This window comes from Accipiter gentilis, chromosome 29, assembly GCF_929443795.1.
Source record: "Accipiter gentilis chromosome 29, bAccGen1.1, whole genome shotgun sequence".
Lineage (NCBI taxonomy): Eukaryota > Metazoa > Chordata > Aves > Accipitriformes > Accipitridae > Astur > Astur gentilis.
In genome coordinates this window covers 679,610-698,845 of record NC_064908.1, presented here as the reverse complement: position 1 = coordinate 698,845, position 19,236 = coordinate 679,610, and the positions used below count along the sequence as shown (strand labels likewise).

Here is a 19,236-nt window from a genome sequence, read left to right as displayed (position 1 = left end):
TGGCTGAGGGGAGATCTTGGTTGAGGGGAGAGCCTGGCTGAGGCAGGTGCTGGCTGAAAGGGCTCTTGGCTGAGGGGAGAGCCTCGCTGAGGGGAGAGCCTGGCTGAGGGGCGATCCTGGCTGAGAAGAGGTCCTGGCTGAGGGGAGATCTTGGTTGAGGGGAGATCCTGGCTGAGGGGCGATCCTGGCTGAGAAGAGGTCCTGGCTGAGGGGAGATCTTGGTTGAGGGGAGAGCCTGGCTGAGGCAGGTGTTGGCTGGGGGGACTCCTGGCAGAGGGGAGAGCCTGGCCGAGGCGGGCCCTGACTGAGGGGCTGTTCCTGGGCAAGAGTCCACACCCAGCCGGCGGCGCGGCGCGGCGCGGCCCTTGGTGGGGGGGGTCCCTGGCGGGGCCGGGGCCGAGGCGCCCAGCACGGCCGGGGGCGGAGGAGACCCGTCCCGGCCGCCGCGCTGCCCGTGACGGACGGCGCAAGCCCCGCCCCGGGGGGGGGGGCGGTGGCGCTGTGGCCGGGGGGGCGTGGCCAGCGCGGCCGACAGGGCGAGGCGGGGGCGTGGCGGGTCCGTGGGCGCGCGGCGAGGCCGTGGCCGGGGTCCGGGGGCGCGCGCGGCGCGGCGCGGCGCGGCGGGGCGGGGAGCGCGCGGCGGGGCGGGGCGCGGCGGGGCCGGGCAGGGGGGGGGGGGCGGGCGGGCAGGGGGGGGGGGGGCGGGCGGGCGGGGCGCCGCCGCGGCGGGGCGGCAGTCGGGCGGCAGCCGCGGCCGGGGTGGGAGCGGCGGCGCGGGGCGGGCAGCGGCGCCCCGTGGTGCGGCATGTCCAAGACGCTGCGGAAGAAGCGGCACTGGCTGAGCAAGGTGCAGGAGTGCGTGGTCTCCTGGGGCGGCCCGGCGGGCCCCGACCCCGACCTCCTGCGCGGCGGCGCCGAGCGCGGCGAGTTCCCCTACCTGGCGGGCCGCCTGCCGCCGGGCGGCGAGGGCGCGCCGGGCCCCGCGCTGCTCTCGGGCAAGGCGCCGGCGCCGGGCGACGTGCTGCTGGAGGTGAACGGCACCCCCGTCAGCGGCCTCACGCACCGCGACACGCTGGCCGTCGTCCGGCACTTCAGGGAGCCCGTGCGCCTCAAGACCGTGCGCCCAGGTGAGCCGGCGGCCGCAGGCCGCGCCGCGCCGGACCCGCGGCCCGGCCCGCCCCGCCGCCGCCGAGCCGGCCGCGGGTAGGCCCAGCCGCGCCGGCGCCCTGCGGGGCGGCGGGAGGGCCGCGGCGGGGTGCGGGAGCGCCCGCCCGGCGGCGGCGGCGGCGGCGGGGCCCGGGGGGGCGGGTGCCGGGCTGGGAAAGTTTCCTCGGCTGCGGGAGGGCGCGTCCGCCGAACGGGGCGGCCGGGGGAGGGAACGGGACGGGGGGGCGGCCCCGCTGCCGCGTGGGGCGGCGGGCGGCGCGGGGCCCCGGAGTCCCGCCCCGGCGCGGCGCCGGCGGGCGGCGCTCGCTTCCCCCGGCCCGTCGGGGACCGCGGGCCGCCGGCTCGGTCCCGGCGCCGCGGCCCGAGCCCGGGGGCGGGCGGCCCGGCCCGGCCCGTCCTGTCCCGGTGGGCTCGGCCGGGGGCACCGCTGGGTGTGCGCGCCGGTCCCCGCGGGGCGGGGGCCCGCTCCCCGGCCGGCCGGCCGCCCCTGCCCCTGCGGCACCCGAGCGCAGCCCGGGGGCGAGGAGGCCGCCTGGTTTCACGCTGCTGTATTTCGGGTGGTTTTGGTGGTGGTGGTGGGGGGGTGACACCCGTGCGGGGCTCGGCGGAGCGGGCGGTGGTCGCCTGACGGGGCCGAGCGGACGTTTCGGGTGACTCCGTCGCTCCCGGAGGGTCTCTGCCCGCCGCCCTGTCCGTGTGTGCGTGCGCGGCACCGGCCGTCCGGTGACTTCGGGGTCCGCAACTTGGAGGAACGGTCTTTCGTGGGTTTTCGTGGTATTTGTATGATCGGCTGCTCGGAGCCGGGTGAAGGGTGGGTGTTAGGTGGTCAGCACTGGGGAGGGTGGGAGCGTGGTTTGCGAGAATGCCATTGCTGTGTCCTGTTGGTTTTCTGATTTGCCAAAGACCAACACCGAGAACAAGCTCTGGGTGTTCTTTTTACGTAGATTTGGATTAATTTTGAGTACACTTTAATTAACTAATGATACCAGATCGTCACGGTAAAATCGTCTTCACCGGTGTGCCTGCCAAGTGTCAGGTTAATGCTGAATAGTGGTACCTGCAGTCACGTGAGTTAATGATTCGTGGTGTAATGAGCTTCAGGTTTACCGCTTTCCTGGTCAGACAATCCAGATGTGAGCGTGATGCGTTACAAAGAAACCCTTTTTCCCTGAATTCCAACTGATGCCAGTATTTCTATGACCGAAGTCTGTAATACTTCTTACACAGCTTTTTTGTTTAACATCTATCTCGTACTCCTTTCATCACAACTGCTGGGTTGCTATTTGACTTTTGGTAATAATAGATATTTAAAATCAGATTTTCCTCATTTGACCAATCTTGAAAAGTCATCTTCTATATAGAGACTGTGCCGTTGGCCCTGATGCATATCACCTGTTAAACAATTTAAAAAACAAACTCGCACCTTAAAAGCACCTACAGAAGCCTGGCAGGCTTTGAAACACATCTTTATTTCCAAAATTGGAAGTCCCGTCTGAATGAAGAAAGCAAAAAAGAACAAACAGCTGCAAGTTAAATGTGAAATAAGAGGATTAAAAAACCCTGAGGAACAAATTGTTTAAGATATAGAAAATAATAATAAATCTCTTTTTTAAAAGAGAAAGCTTTTGGAAGATGAAACTATAGTTAGAAGATCCAAGAAATTGCTTGCATTTACTATGGAGGGGGATAGGGGTATTCCTGTACTGTGACTTTCCATAACAGAGAGATGTCTCAAACTGTCAAGTTAAAACTGGCAGAAAAGATTTAGAAGAAATTGATACAATGAATAGTAGAAAATGGCCAGAGCCGCATGTTTGTTAGGAGTTCCAAATATGAAGTACTAAACAGCAGTGTGTTGTCTGTTCCTTAAGTCATCGGTGGTGTGGAAGGGGTAGGAGGTAGGGAATACCGTGCCAATAGGAAAAGGGTCCAGAAGATCAATAGGACTGACTTCTGATGCCAGCAAGTTGGTTAAAACTGTAGTTAAGAATGAAAATATTGGGCGTGTGAATAAATACCATCTAATGAGGAGAGTGGGTTGCTTTTCAGAAGAAAGTCTGTTTGTTAGTTTTCGAAGGTTCACCAGTTGGTTTGATAAAATCCAAGTTTTTTGGTGTAGTGCATTTTCAAACAGACTTTCAGCAAGGTATGAACAGACTTTGAATAAGGCTCTTGTCGAGTGAGCGTTCTGCGGTAGCGTAGCTGCTGAGAGATTAAGAACAGAATTCTGTGGGTTAGTAACTGGTTAAAATGCAGGAACGGTTTTCTCAACAGAAGGAAACTACTGCTGGAGTCTTGCAAAGACCTGTGCTGTTTAGCATAGTCATCCAGAACTTGTAAACTGTAGGCTAGGTTGAGTTGTAAAAAGAGAACTAGGATTTTTGTGCTGATTTTGTATAACTTTTGGAACAAATCAAACTGAAGCTTCAGATCCAGCAATTTTTCCCATACTGGAACATATTGCAAGCTTATTTACCACATCAGATGATTTTGCAGTAATTTTCTGTGTTAGACTTGGTGTCCTTAAATACAGTATTTTAAAGCATACTGTTTTTCTTGGTTGGTTTTTTTTTTTTTTTACAAGACTGCCACAGTAGTGCTCAGTGGCAGAATTCCAGTTAGAGTATATGTAATTAGGAAAGTTGTTGACAAGGCTTTCTCTGTGAAGACCTGTGACTTTGAATTTGGCTTCGCTTCTACCTCTTGTGATCCAGAGCAAGCCAGACTTGCTGACCTTGGGAAGGCAGCTGGGAAGATGCGAGGGGTTGTGCGGGTGGTGGTGGTGATGGGAGCGAGGACTGGGGAGCCAGCAGTCTGTGCTGCGCTCATAACATGTCTGAATTCTGAGAGACCTGTAATTGCGTTACTGGTTTTTAAGGTCCCGTGTTTCATGTTTTTCTCCAGTCAAAACTCTTCTCTCAGATAAACCGTTATGTTGAAAGGCATGGAGTGCCTCTGCTAGCAGGCCTTCATGTGCCTGATGGCTCTTCAGATTTGAGTGCTATTGGGACAGAAATCTGAGGGGATCCAACTTGAGGGGTCTTTACCACAACACTGAGGAATTTGTCACCTTGTCCCTGAATTTTAGGGTGTGTATAAGGCCTTGATGCTCATGGTCTGCTGCTGCATTTTAGAAGGACAACTTCGGTGTTTAGGAGCTGGCTGCGTCTTCAAGGTGAAGTCTGTGCAGGTGTCCCAATGGCCTTGAACAGCATGTTGGGGGACTGGACTGCTTTATTTCAAGTAGCGATGTAGTCCTTCATTAAAGGCAGCAACAGCTTTAGTTGACAGCAGTAAAATCTGTTTGTGATACTTCTAGCAAGCTCATAGAAAATTTAAAATGGAAATTTCAAGATGCTGTTTAGTCTTGTTTGATAAGACACTTGAAAGATATGAATGTTAATTTGAACGCCATCTGTTAACTGCACATCGCAAATGATGGACCATTTTGTTGATGAAGAAATTTGTCCTTCCCTTTCTTGCTCTGTCCTTACTTGCTGAGGAGGGAGAACAAGACCAGTGTGCCACAGGCTGGGGGTGAGTGTCGTCAGTGCCACAGCCATGTCCCAGAGGTCTGGCTCAGGTGTGTGCAGTCTTGCTGGGAAATCTTTGGTTCCAGAATCGGTAAGGGTTAACATAGCGAAGTGTAGAAGGCTGGTCTCAAGCTCTCTGCCAGTACACCTGGACTGATGCTGGGGATCTGAGTTGTCTAAAAGTTAGATATCCCTTTGTTCTAGTTAATGTTTGAGATTATAACCATACCTCTATTTTTGTGTAATTCATCATCCTCTTGATTGGATGAGCAAAACACCAGTACAGAGAAATAAGGCTTTTTGTGCAATGCGATATTTGTATGTATTTGCACGCATGCTAACGTAGGCCAGCTCGTCATAATGAATGCATTTGTATTCTAGCCACACTTGGTGAGCGCTGGTTTCAAGCTAATCGCCTGCTTACATGCATCCAAACGACAGCTGCCATGTGGCTCGAGGACCTTCCCTGTCCAGTGTTGCTCGGGTTAGTACATTAGCCTTGTAACTAGCTGGCGTTGCTGCAGGTTCTTTTCTTTCCATTAAGGAAAAACTAAAGCATTTTGCTTTAGTCAAATCTATTGTCTTTGAGTGCTAAGTTCATCCTCTAAAGGTATCTACTAGTTGCATACGGCATTCAGATTTAGCCAGAAAGATGTTTTTATGTGCAGGCGAGCCCGCTTGCTAGCATACTCATCGATGTAACTTTGAATGCCGCCTTTCTTCATAGCAGCATGGTAGCCAAAATACATCAAAACTAGGTTGCAGACTTAAAGTAAGAAAAATTACTGATGATCTGCAAGTTCCTTTTTCTGCAGCTTGAGTTGCCAGATACTATGTAGGAAGGAATGCGTTTTCCTTCCAAACTAAGGAGCTTTGATGAATACAGCCACTTTGTGGCAATTATTATGGTTTCATGGCCACTATAACTAGCATCTGGGAAGAAATGGGCAGAGTCTTGCAGCTATTCCCCTTGAGAAACGCCTCCAGAGCACATAGTTTTGTCCCTTGATTATTGAGAGAATGCATGTTGGCTCCATTGTGTCAAAACTGATCTTTAATCAAAAAATACAGCAAGATGTAAAATGATGAAAAGTCCCCTTCAGACTAAATTTTTTTTTATTCGTCTCAGTGCTCTTGAAACTATTAAACCTTGTTTTCCTGTGTATTTGTTTTGTAGCTGACGTCCACAGTTGTGGCTGGAGCTCTTCCCTGACTGAGACATTTATTCCTTACCTCCGGTCTGCATTGCCTGGCCTGCAGGAAGTTGCCAGTTTGTGCTTTGATGTTTTTTTTTTTTTCCTGGCTGGGCCAGGTGGAGGACTTCCCAGCTCATACAGAACTCATAGGATCTTTATTTTTTCAGTCCTTCACGCCATTTACAATACATACAGTACGCCCCAGTCCGAAGCTGATGCATGTTGTTGCTTTGTGTGTGCTCAACCATAGTCTGCAGCCTTTGGACGTGACTACCTACTTCAGATCTATTGCTTTATTTGAATTATGATGCATTAGTACAGAGAATGAGATGATTGACAGGTGGATGTAGTACTCTGAAGTTCTCAGTACCAAACTAATTTTTTCGAGTCAGTATCTTTCACTAAATCAGGTAATGCTCTTGGGACTTGAGGATCTTGATGCTAGCAAGGCCTTATCTTACCAAAATGCTCTCCTGATCAAAATCTAGTACAAGCTTACAAGAAGACAACTTACTGCTGGATGCGTTTCTCATGTGACTCTCAAATTGCATGGTGATCGATCCTGAATGCCTCTGTTACCGACAGGAGTTAATGGAAATGTTTAGAAGTCGGCTTCAGCAGGGGGTCCCTTCTCTGAAGCAGAATGAATGAAAACGGTGATGACAAATACAGTGACTCAGATCAGGATTCAGCACTTGAGACATAATACTCGAAGCTGAGTATATAAGGTTCATTTACATTTTCTCTTGTGCTTGAGGTAGGTACAAAGCCTCCGTGTGGGGGTAAACATTTGCATGTTTGGCAATTAAGGCAGAGAGGAGGGCATGCCGCACTCCAAGGCTGTTTTCGCAAAATCAGATGAATTCTAAATGTGCTGTGTTAAAACAGAGATCAGAGTACACACTAGGATAATTTTGCCTCTCGGAGGAAAGGCATTACCCTAATTCTGTGTTTCTCTGGAAGCTGGCAGTAGGCCAGCTCGGTGATTAAACAGACTAATGTGTTACTCTGCTTGTCTGAGAAGTTGAGGCAGCTAGCTCAGGTCCTTCAGTCCTTGATGCGTGTTAGGTAGAGGGCTGCTGGATGCTGCCATGGAAAGCTGCCCTCCCCGCTTGAGAGTGCATGGGGAACTGATCCATTTTTATACAAACGAAGGAAAGGTTGATTCATTTTACCACGCTAAGAAAAGCCTATAACATATAGGGTTGCTGTAATGAATGTGTAAGTTATCCCAGTTTCATGAAACTGGGCAGGAGACAGATGTGCGGTCTTGAAAAAGAAAACTGAACAAGAAATGCTTTCTGCTGGAGGCTGTCATTTCTCTAAAGCATTGGCAGTAGCAGTGGTGTGTCCTACAGCAGTTTGAGAGAGCTGCCTTGCACAAAAAGCTATTAGCTTGCGTCTCAGATGTGTGGATGCAGAGGACTGTCAAGAACTTGCCAAGGGATGGGTATTAGTATGTGCACGTAATTTATAATCTTGTTTCTCATATTCATCTTTATATAAACATATTATTCTTGGCATAGAACATACTGCCTTTCCTTTTCACATACTCCTTTGTTTAAATTTTACTGCGATGAGTACTGTGTTAATGATTTCACCATAAATGCGCTCTAATTATTCTATTCTTTCTTGGTGTGTTAGTTTCAAATGATAACGAGGCCTCATGTGGCTTTTGCTACTGTGCTGCTTAACACCATGGTTTTAATTTGTACTTTTTTGTTCCCTTCAGGAGAGCCATTCTCTTCCCTGTACCATTCGTTGATGTGTCTCAGGAGAGATCCAGTAGAATAGTGCAGAGTAAGGCCGGCATTTACCTGCAGCTGGTGACAGAGCAGGTAGTGCAGTCAGTGTTCTTCTCCAAACCCACCTCCTCTGTGTCTGGGTCCCCTGCTTTAGGGGAGTGGGATTTTCACCAGGACCGAATGATCAAGCAGTTGTATTCCAATTATTACTGGAAGGAAATATTTCTGATTCAGGTAGACTGTTTTGACTGAAATTCTTGCATATATGTTTATGTTGCTTTTCTATTTAAAAAAAAAAAACAAAAACAAAAAACCCCAAAAAACAACCCAAAAGCTTAGGTTTACATGCCAGCATAGAACTTGTTTAAAATCTTTGAAACTGTAATTTTGCCACTACTCTGCAATGGCAGGAGGCTTTCTCTTCTATGTGAATGAAGCCAGGAATGAAATAAACATGAACCTTTATTAGAAGCCATGATTTCAACAGCAGATTTCATCTTCATAATTTTTGTCTAGGTATTGCTTTTGAAGTCTTGGCTGGCTTTAATGAAATGCTAGTCAGTTGTAGAAAATAGCTGGTTTTTATTGCTCTTAGAAGAGAAAATTTCCTTAATTTTTTTACAAGAATTTTCATTTTCCTTTTATAAAACAAAGACACTTTAAAACTAAACTGTCTTTTTTAGAAAATTCCTGAAGTAAACAAGCTGTGCTTGTATAACTTGCTATGCACCATGCTCCTTTATTATTGAAACATCTGCTTCAAGATACTTTTCAGCTGATAATTCTTTAAAAAAAAATCTTAAAATATAACAAGGATTGTGCATTCAGATTGACAGCTGAGAAAATTACGTTAGTTTTGATTGTTGCTCTGTTTTAAGGTCTTTGAATTAATTCTTCTGTTTCTTGTTTTTAATTCATGATGCATCCTTTTAAGAAATATCTTGTCGCATTCATGGGCTGTTAGTTAAATCACATCTTATTCCCTGAACAGGAACAATTTTCTTCTTCAAAGTAATAGTATTCCTGAGAGTACTAGATTTGGATTAAGAAAAATATGAGCTCTTTCTATTTGAGAATGATTTCCTTATTTAGTTCTGCTGAACAGAAGGTGGGGGGAAGATGCAGTATGAAGATTGCAGACTTGTATTGATCTGTTACACCATCATCGAAACCAGAATCCTAAGTAATTAATCTTCTCAGTTGCTAATTAGTATTTCAATCTTTGTTAAATTAATGGGTTTTTTTGGCCCTGAGCGGGTCACAGTGGGAACAGAAGCTGCTCCCAGGTGACATACCAGCAGTAGTTGAATACTATGGGCGTGCTTCCAAGCTAATAATTTTTAAAAGCAAGAGCATATACTTTTGGTGAAAAGGGGACTATCCTAGGAAGGGCATTTGTCAGTGTAGTATCAAGGAGACTGTAAAGGCACTAATGGAAAAAAGGGGATTGCCACTGTGGGTGCAACAAGTCGAAGGATGCTATGGTTTATGTAAGTTTTTATGTACTGGCTGTTAAAACCTATGTACAAGCTGTCCCTCAGTGCTGCTGTTTAAGATGCTGATATGGGTGGTTGCTGTGCTCTGTGATTAGTTTAGGTGTAGCTTTCAGTGTGAAATACAATCATAGCAATCTTTTGTTCATACTTATGTTGCTGTTCTTTTTTTTTTGTCATGTGCAAATGCATTGTGTTAAAGTAATGATCTTATGTGGAAACGTACTTTCATTTGCAAAGCACACCAAGGTTGTTAGACATAACTCTGGGCTTTCTCTAATGGTGAGCTTTTAAAGTGTGTTTTCATAGCTACCTTTAAAATGCTTGCTTAAAGCTACTTTTCAATATATGTGTTTCTCAAGCCTGTAATTTTTCATGAATTGGTTGTTCTCAGCTGAATGTAGCTTCTTCAAATTGAAAATCACTAGCGTGTTTACTGTCCGTCCTGTGTCACTCTTCCCTTGCTGAATAGGAGTCTAGTTTGTATAGCTTGATCTACTGTAAATTATTTTATTGAGAGACGGTTAAAAGGTTAATTACTTTAAGCTCTGGATTGGCGTATCTCTTCAGTTACCTATATAAAAGGAAAAAAGTAAAGCTTGAATTCTAGCTCTGTCAGATCATGGTACACGTGAGTATTGATTCTAACTGTGTTCTGCTTCAGTGCCGTTTCATTACAGACTTTTGGTGATAAATACAATCAGACTAACAGCTGGTGTCTTATGAATATGGATTGTGAATGCGATAAAAACATCAGAAGTATTCTGGTTTTTGCTGTCTGGAAATGCGTTATTTCCATCTGTATGATAATGAAGTATTCTTTCAAAAAGGTGGTAAAGGCAATCAGCAAGGTTAATGTGATTGTGTGCATTATCTGTTACTAAAGTTGTCTGTTCTTAAATCCACTGCGTTTGGATATAGAGAACGTGCATTCTTAAAAGTCCAGACTAGTGTTGCCCTAACATGAGAACCTAACCCAAAATCTGACTACAACAATGGTTGCGTTGTACTTGTACAAAAACAGGTTTGGTGGGGCTGGGACCATCTGGGACCGTCTCTGGCACTGGGTGTTTAGAAGAAGCCAGTAGCATCACCTTGACTCCGCTATGGCGCACGTGCCTGAGCTGACACGCGTGGGGCAGGTTGGATCCAGTGGGGAATGTGGGAGATGTGAGTCACAAACTGGTGTTGCCAATTTATGCAAATAATATTAGGGAGTACTTTGAGGATGACTGCTCACCTTATCTCAAAGAGACAGAAGTAGAGCAGATGCAAAGGAAGAGATCACCAGCCTGGAAAAACTCGTGTGCGGTGAGACAGAGAAAGGTGGAATTACAACACAAAGGAAATAAGTACAAGGAGTGGGAATATGCAATAACAGTACAAAGGAGCAGGATTAGGAGTTGCTCGTTCTCTCGCAGTACAGGTACGAGGCTGTAACCCATAGCAGATAATCCGTGATGGCAGGTGTGTGATGTGCCAGGGGCAGTCCCTGGGGTATGTGTTACTGCTGGATGTCACCTGGGATTCTCGGGTGAAGCGGGGACATGGCAATCCTCCCATCCTTCCTTTGTCAGACTATGAATGTGTATACTTGTATATATATTAATATACAATAGATATATTGAGGATGAGCTTGGCACAGACGCCTTTGAAAGAGCTCCTGTCGCAGCGGAGGGTCCGGGGCCTCCTTGCAGCCGCTGGGCACTCGGGGGCTGGTGAACGGAGCGCGCGTGGGCTGCGTGCCTGGGGAGAGCTGAGCCCCGTGGGCAGCCTGTTCAGCAAACCCTGGCCCCGTGGAGCCTGATGTGTTTGCTTTGCAGGGTGTGTTGGTCATTTCTGGGCTCTAATGTGCCTCCCAGCTGTTCGGTGTGCCGTTCGACACAGGTGCAGCAAGCTGCCCTGCTGGGCATGGCCATCCGACTGCGCCCTTCACGCGCCGGCGTCCAGCGCGGTGTGCTGCAGGGCTGCTGCTGCGGTGCAGGGTGACTGCCCAAGGGCTGCTGCAAATGCTGCGACAGAGGAGGTAACTGCAGATGTGAGAGAGAACCAGGGTGTTCCTGGGGTTGATTTATGAAGCTTATTAACAATAGGAAATAAAGAACTGGAAATTGGAAGTAATTTTTTTTTTAAAGAAACCACTTTTCTTGAAAACAGTCATTCAAACACCTGGAAGATGTGAATCGGGGTGATGTTTACTCCATCTTTTACAATGTTCAGTAGCTGTCTGCAGACTATTAGAGGTTTACATAAAAACACTTTCAGAAGTTTTCAACTCAAGATTCATCATAGACTAAACATCATAGTCATTTAAAATTAAAAACAAGCTCCCTTCCTCGCCCACCCCACTAAAAACCCACATGCATTTTTAGGCCTTCACTTCTTTGTAGTGCAAATATGAATAAAGATCTCATGTCTTAGAAATAAAAATGAATGGTTGGTATGTTCGAGTGTTGTTTACCTCCTGGTAATCAAATGCAGTTTGAGGTATACATCATCGGCCAGATTCTCTTAGCTATAAAGAACACTGAAGGCCATTTTGAATTTTAAAAATGCAAGTCCGGAGATCTGTGCAGTCATCTGCCAAAAATTGCTCTGAAAACAATCATCGATACTTGGTGGTTTAGCCTGTGTATCAAGCTTTGAATGTAGAGAATATAAAGGATTGTATTTAGTGCTGAGTTTTAACCAAAATGCTCCCGTTGCCTTTGCCAGAGGTTTTTTTGATAAAATGTTTAGAGAAATTAATTTCCTTTGGACTAGGATTGTTTTGCAGTTGTATTTTGAGAGCAATTAAATGTTTGCTATTATGTTTTGGGATTCAAATTGTGTCTCTCCTGTTAAGGACTGTTTTAGCATGCAGGCAAGGATGTAGCATGTGATTTGGGAACCATTTTGCCAGGAGCCATCTGTTTGCCCTTCAAAAGGGTTAGTCAAGTCTTGCATGCTCTGTGGCAAAATGGGGCATACTGGTGTGGGGGAAAGGGGAAAGGCTGTGACCAGCCTCGGGCTTTGCCTCCAGGAGACCGTGGCAGCTGATTTCTTCTGCAGTGCTCTGCTGGAGTCCACTCCAGCCATGGCATCATGCCATCTTCTTGGATCCTCCTTTCCCTCAGCTTGGAGAAGGTGCAGGTCTCCCAACGTGCTCTTCTGCAGTTTGCGGCTGGGTGGGCAGGAACGCGAGTGCCGGGCTTCGATGTGGAAATGCTGTGCCGCAGTTGTGGTGGGGTAAGAGTCAGCTGTTGGTGTCCCCAGGGTCCTGCCGGGTGCTGAGGTGGAATGCTGGCAGGTCTGGAGTGCCGGTGAAGAGAGCTATCTCTGCAGATCCCCCTGACCAAGGTGGGAGCGGTGCACAGTGGCATATGCAGCAGTTTTGTGCTTAGCTAGAAGAAACATGTTTTTAAAAAAATCTCCTTTCATGTTGATGAAAGAACAGATGAGAGAAAAAATTCATCTGACGTGGCTGCTTAATTATTGTTTGGTATGGTGGTGTAGTTTATCAACTTAAGTTTTTAGTGGAAATAGTGTTAGGGTAGAAAGTGGCTTTTGCTCTAGAGCATTAACTGTCACCTCATTTGTCTGAATTTTCCAGTGTCACCAAGATTTGTGTGGCAAAATTAAGCCCATTTTTAATCTGTCTGCTCTTAAAAGTTTTGTGAACACCGTGGGAGTTATTCAGGGCATCTCAGTCTTCAGTGGCCCCAAGCTGAGACCCACTGCTGTGGGGTGTCTAACAGAGCGGTGCAGCCTCTGGTGATTGACCAAAAAGGTTCCCAGAAAGAAATTTAAAATACAGCCTGAGGTATTTGATCTGCAATTGAGTAGTTCTTAGAGCATCTGCAAGTATCTCTTTCTTCACTCATGAAATCAGACACCTGGGTGAATCCAAATAATTAAACCAGTTTTAATTCCTGATATCCTAAGGAAAAAAAAAATCTGACTTGGTGTTAAGCAAAAAGAAATTATTCTTGTAGGTCGTTGAAAATAAAATTCCTGTGGTGGTGAAGACTGGTAGTAAAAGTTGTAAAGAACTAGACAAAGCAACCGATATGCAACTTTGTGCTTTTGTTTTGTGTGATGTTTTTAACAAAGTTAAAATGAAGTATATATAATCTTTAGATGACTAGGTGGTTTGCTGTCTAATTTAGTAAAGAAAGGCTCTTTAAAAAGTATTATATCTCTTAAATAGTTGCTGTAGTTGTAGCCAATGTTTAGGAAAAAGTAATGTGCATAGTGTCTTGGGGATGTATTTTGGAGTCTGAAAAAAGGAGCACATAGTAGGGGAGCGGTGTCCAGCATAAAACTTAGTGAGTTTGGGTAGGAAAAATCACTCTCTTAAAAACAAATTGAAACAAAAGGTAGACGTACCTGTCTTGATATGTTTTCTTTTTCCCTGCAAGACTTTTTGGAAGATCACAACAAAAGTGTAACCAAAGTAGAAATAGGGCTAGTTTATTCTGTTTGGCACATTTCTTACGTTTGCACAGCTGGTGGCCTACCAGCTTTTTCCTGCAGCTGACGACAGAGATGCATGTGTGTAAGTTTATTTCTTCTTTTCCAGACATTATTAAAAAAACAAAACAGAAAACCATTGACAAATAATTTGAACTCGGTGTAAGTCAACATGCTGATTAAGTATTTCCCTCCTGTGCCAAGTGATTTGTGTGAAAAAAGCTAAGGACACAGGTGGATTTAAAAATAATTTTGACACAGTTTTTGCTCAAATAGACAGCGACAAGAACACCCAAACCACCTAAGCCTTCCCACCGTCTTTAAGATTTCATTGCCAGTATATGCAACTTTGTTTTGTTTATATGCCAAGTTTACTGTGACCTTCTTGCAATAGACAGAAGCAGAGTTTGCTGGTACTACTCATTAAATGCAAGAGGATTAACATCTAAAACCACAGAACTATCAGGAAATAACTAAGCCCTAAAGTTTTAGGTTTGTGGAAATGATTTCCTCCTAATGCATGTACTTGGGGGGAATTGCAGAATCCTGTTACGTAAGAGAGAGGCAGAGCCCTATATTAATCCCAGGGAATGATGTTTAATGGCTTGTTTTGTCCTTTATTGGTCTAAAGAATTCCTCAGAAATCAGCTGACCAAAACTGCCAGGGAAGTATTTTTACCTCTGTTGCTGAAACTGTTATTGCTCAGTAATTTCATTAATCTTCTTTGCAGTGAGATTAGATTGTAAATGCTTTGGTGCAGGGAGAACTTGTTTGTGAAAACTATGGAGTGGAAGTACCAATAAGTAATCAAAAATAGTGTTCCATTGTTAAGCAATATTTTGAAATATTATTGCCTTGTCTCTGTTTCAAATTGACAGTGTTTCCTTGGAAGATACATTTGTAATATGGACTTTAATGCATTGTGTTTGGTATATAAAAAAAATGATAATGACATAAGTTTTAAGACAAAATTGCTGTGGTTTTATTTCATGTTGAGAGTTGGTCCCTATTGTATAAAACAGTTTTGTATGAATAAATATTGTCCGTTGTTCTAGATCTCTGACATCTTCAGATGCCACTCATGCACGTACTTTTTGTTTTAAATGGCTTATTATAGAAGCATTAATATGCCATATTTATGAATAAAATACTTTAAAAATGTATTCACTGATAGATAAGGTATGAAATGTTGATGGGTATATGCAGCTGGTGGTTGAACTATATAGAATAGCTGAGGTAGCAGCTAACTGGCTTAGGCTGTGTCCTCTTAGAATCTTGAAAAAAGACATGGTCATGCCCTTGACAGACCTATGTACTATTATTAAACCCTGTTTTGTGGCTTGTTTACAGGCAGCAGGAAAACAGTTTTACTCAATGCAAGGCCTGAAGTATCGCTCATGTCGTGGCATTACGAACTACAGCAACTTGCCTCTAAATTGCAGGCTTTCCTATCTGCCCTACTTACTCAATATAAAAAAACCCCTAATCCTGTGGATTTTATTTCCCTCTCTGTAGGACAGCAGTGAGTAATTACTTTTCTCTGGTGAAGGTAGAGATGCTGGAAAAGTTTAATTAATGCCCATTAGGAAATGCTGCTAGTACTTAAATGAATTCATTAGGGCAGGGTGCTTAATGTTCATCAAAATAGCACATGATTGCAGTGGACTGAATGTTGTTTATGCTGTATTGTATATTACATCTTTTTGTTCTGCTCTGTTCTGCGAAATATTTCAGGATATGTGGGTCTTCCTTAGCCAGGGACATCTTTCTTAACCCCTATGTAAAGTGTAGGGATTCAAAATGAGGTTTGGGTTTAGAGCGTAAATCTGCTGCTTTGTCACTGCGGAATAGAGTAACCTGAGGGGGAAAAAGGTACATTTGTCTGCTCAGCCGTAAGGACTGCACTGAAAATACTTCGCTGTCACTTAGTGTTGGTAATTGAATAGCCTTATTGATATGAATCTTCCATATTATTAATCTTTCAACCTTAGTAAATAACCTGCACATGGTAGTGAGAGTGTGGTGACTGCTTGTCTCCTGTTCCAGGGCCCCTCTGTTGTACAGAGGGTGCAGGTAATCCAGATGTGTAAAGAATAATGTCACTGTAAGCTCATGTGCAAACGCAGGTGCCATTTTGGGTGTCGTTCAGACTGATTTGTCTCAGGTGGTGAGTGAAGTTTAAGGGTATTTTTGGAGACAGATCAGAGGGGCAGGTGAGATGGCCTGTGGTCAGAGCTCGGTTGGCACTTGGTGTCTCCCCATCGGCGGGTGTTGGTGAGCCCTTGTTAGTGTCAGGGTCCGCACTGGGTTTGGCAGGACATAACAGTTTGTGGTTTGAACCTGGAGGTACAAATATTTGTAAATCATGGGTATTTGTGTTGTTGAAACAATGTTCTTAGCATATTTTTTTAAACATAAGCATAGATAAGTGATTTGCGCAGTTCTTCATTTAAAGCTGTTTTTCTGTAATTAGCTGTCTGCCATCAGAACTGACAGTTGCTTTTTAAAGAAGTATTGGAAGCGTTTGTGCTATTCAGATGATTCTTCATCCCAAGTACTGAGAATTGGAACTCTTTGGAGACTGGAGAATGCTGTTACTGTGCTGTGATTTGCATAAATTTAATAAACTTTGGCTGTGCAACAGTCTGATTTTAGCACAGATTCAGTAACAAAAAAAATGGCGAGACAGGTGTGTCTGTTGGGAAGCAGGAGGGTATTGGCTTTCTCTTGTCTTTGCAGAGGAAGGGAATGTGGAATGAACATGAAAGTTGCTTTGTGGATAGGCTACTGTTTAACCTGTGGTGCTGAACACTGCTTAAAATGGAATGATTTTCATTAGGCTGCAGTGGCCCTTCTGGGGACAATGGTGGCCCCGAGGATGGGATCCTGGGGTCTTCGTTAACCTTTTCATCAGCCTGTATTTGTACACAAGTGCACGTAGTATATCCACAAGGAAGTCCTAAAGTATTCAGAAACTGCCAACTATTCTCTATTTTTTCTCTCAGTTAAAAGTCTACTAAAAATAAGATATTTTTCCATTCAGGCATCAAGCTCTGATATGTAATGTGAAGTGTCATGCTGTAGGAATAGTAAAAGGGTTTTTACCTGAGGAAGTTCTTTCTGTGGACTGTTTTTTTGTGGTTTTTTTTTTTTTTTTTTTCTTATACTGGGAGAAATACAGCAAAGAGAAAAAGGACTTAAATCAGTTTCTGCTTTGTTGAATCACCTTCAGGGGGCATAAAATTTGTTGTTCTGAAATTGTTATTTATTGCCTCTTGGCAAATACATCTGACTTTTTTTTTTTTTCTAATTGAACTATGTTCTTGGAGGTCTGTTGCCTTTCCTGGCATGTGTGGTTGCAGAGATGTTGGGTATTAAGGAAATGGCAAAGAAAAACAATAACTCTGTTCTCAAAAAACCCACTAAAAACCAACCCAGTTCTTTGACAGAACTTTCTATCTTATCTAAAGAATTTGAAATTGGGACATGAGAACTGGGCCCTTTCTTGAGGCTGCTTGCAGTGATCTGGAAAGATTTAGTGTTCATTGTTACCTGGCAGTACAAGTTTTAAATGCAAAGTGTGAGGCTTTTCTTATATTTAACAAATATGTGGAGATAAAAATAAGATCTGCTTTTTGAAGTAACAATGTGCATCTGATACAAATGCAGGAAATTGAAATGATGCCTGCAGACTTAGCTGGACCTCAGTGCTACTGCAAACGCTGCAAAACAAATTTAGAAGCAGAGGATATTTGAAATTTTGCTCTTCAAAATTTATTTTTAGCCTACATGCTGGACATGCCTTTTTTTACTTATTTACAGTAGCAAATTATGCAGTCACCCCTTTCCAGTAATACTCCTCCTGGCACAGCAAACCCTCCTGCTGCACACAGTGCACAGGGTGCTGAGCTTTCCGAGCTTACCAAACACGCACAGCATTGGTTTCACCTGATTGCTCTGACAGTGCCTTCAGGAAAGCCCCGTTAGTCTCTTATTAAGAATTTAAACTGGCAGATAAAGACAAGCTAATCTCTGTTTCATCACATAATTTAGTTGAGCAGCAAGATGTCTGATTTCTTTTCTTTGCTGTTTCTGTATAGCTGCCAACGGGGACTGAACAGTGAATTTTGGAATTTAAACAGTTTTGTTTAGTAACAATCAGGTGCTAGCTATGCAATTGCTACCTGATTCTGACTCGATATGATGAGTAAAAGTAGGAAGGAACTTGACTACGTTCCAGTCATGGTTTTGTGAGATGATGAATATTGTTAGGACAGGTACCTGCTCTCAGATTTGCTTGATGTAATTCTTATGACCATAGGTGCAGGGTAGTTTTTCATCATCTAGCTGTATGTTTTATTATGTTGGTAAGTTAATATGTATATCATATACTTGTATGCAAATGAAAAAGGTAACCTTTTCAAACTCTACGTTCAGGTTCATCTGTGTGTCCTGGAAGCAAGGAGAAAGGAAGCATTTTAATAAGTATCTACTGTGGGTAACAGAAATACCTGCTCTATGAAATGCTGTGCTCTGGCGATAGTAAAGCATTTCAGAGAGATTACTGCGGAACCTATACGGTCAGACAAGGATGACAGAAAAGGGAATGATGCAATAAATACAGGAAAAAACTACTGTGCTGTCAGTTTGGGTTTTCCTGTTGGGGTGTACATCCATAGCTGCCTTCTGATTGATTGTGAATTGAGAACAGAAATTAGATTTGGCTTTGCCTTCAAAGCTGTCTTTTTATTTGAAGTGCTTTCTTATGAGAATTCCATTTCTGTGTCAGTCTTGAATTTAGTGAGCTCTTTAAGCAGATATAAATGAGTCCAGCCTTTGGAGACAGCTGCATAAAGATGATGACTGGCAAGCTTCCTGAGCCGAATGCACCGCAATCCAAGAGCTAAGCGCTCCAAATGTGAAACTTTTATTATTGTAACTGGATGATCCTTTCTGACTTCTAGTCTATACAAATGTTATTATTTTGTCTACGACGTCTACCTTGTGCCGAACTTCCAGGGGCAAAAATTAAACCGAAAGCAACTGGTGAAAGTTAATCACTGAATCTAATAGATTGTCATCCACACAGTTGTTGTAGACATCTGCTGAGGAGCAGTTATTTTCTGCCCTGTTCTTTAGATGCTGATCCTTTTTCACTGCTGCTATGTCTATTTTGTGGCCATTTATTGTACTTGGGGAAGAGAAAGTAGGTGGCTTGGAAGCTGACTACAAGTGAAGTGATACGTGCGACTTGTATCTGACTGCAGCAATGGCACATGAGGACTTTCTAAAATCAGGTTGGTTTTAAGTATGGTTGTACATGGCTTACATAGGCTTGTTTTTATGAGGGAAAGCACAGAGTAAAAATAAAAATGGCGGTTACCTTGCTATGAAGTTGCTGTCCTTGCTTTTTCTCTCTGCTTCAACTAGTTCTAGTTTATAGTATGTTTTAAAGTAGTAGAAGAAGTTTGTTTGGAGGCTAAAAATAATTGGAAATATAGCTATTGTGTTCCCCATGCAGAATGACCTCTTTATAGGTGAACAAATGCTGACATGTGCCAGCTAGAACTTAATCTGCTGCAGAATTGACCTGTGGTATATACTTAGAAGTAGCATAGGTGGCAATGAAAGAGTGAGTTTTCTTTAATG

At 44.5% G+C, this 19,236-nt stretch overlaps 1 protein-coding gene across 6 annotated transcripts in view; it reads left to right on the top strand.

The window, feature by feature from the left end:
• Positions 1-737: 737 nt before the first annotated feature.
• The window catches only part of MAGI3 (membrane associated guanylate kinase, WW and PDZ domain containing 3), a 74,746-nt gene continuing 56,247 nt past the window's right edge, over positions 738-19,236 (top strand). For 4 of the 6 annotated variants that reach the window (XM_049831687.1, XM_049831686.1, XM_049831691.1 and 1 more), the window contains exon 1: positions 738-1,127. In XM_049831687.1, coding sequence (XP_049687644.1) covers positions 806-1,127 — 322 coding nt within the window. In that variant the 5' untranslated portion in view covers positions 738-805. Of the gene's footprint in view, positions 1,128-1,792; positions 1,891-18,464; positions 18,885-19,236 lie in introns of those variants that run through there. The other 2 variants (XM_049831689.1, XM_049831688.1) reach the window with 2 other exon arrangements.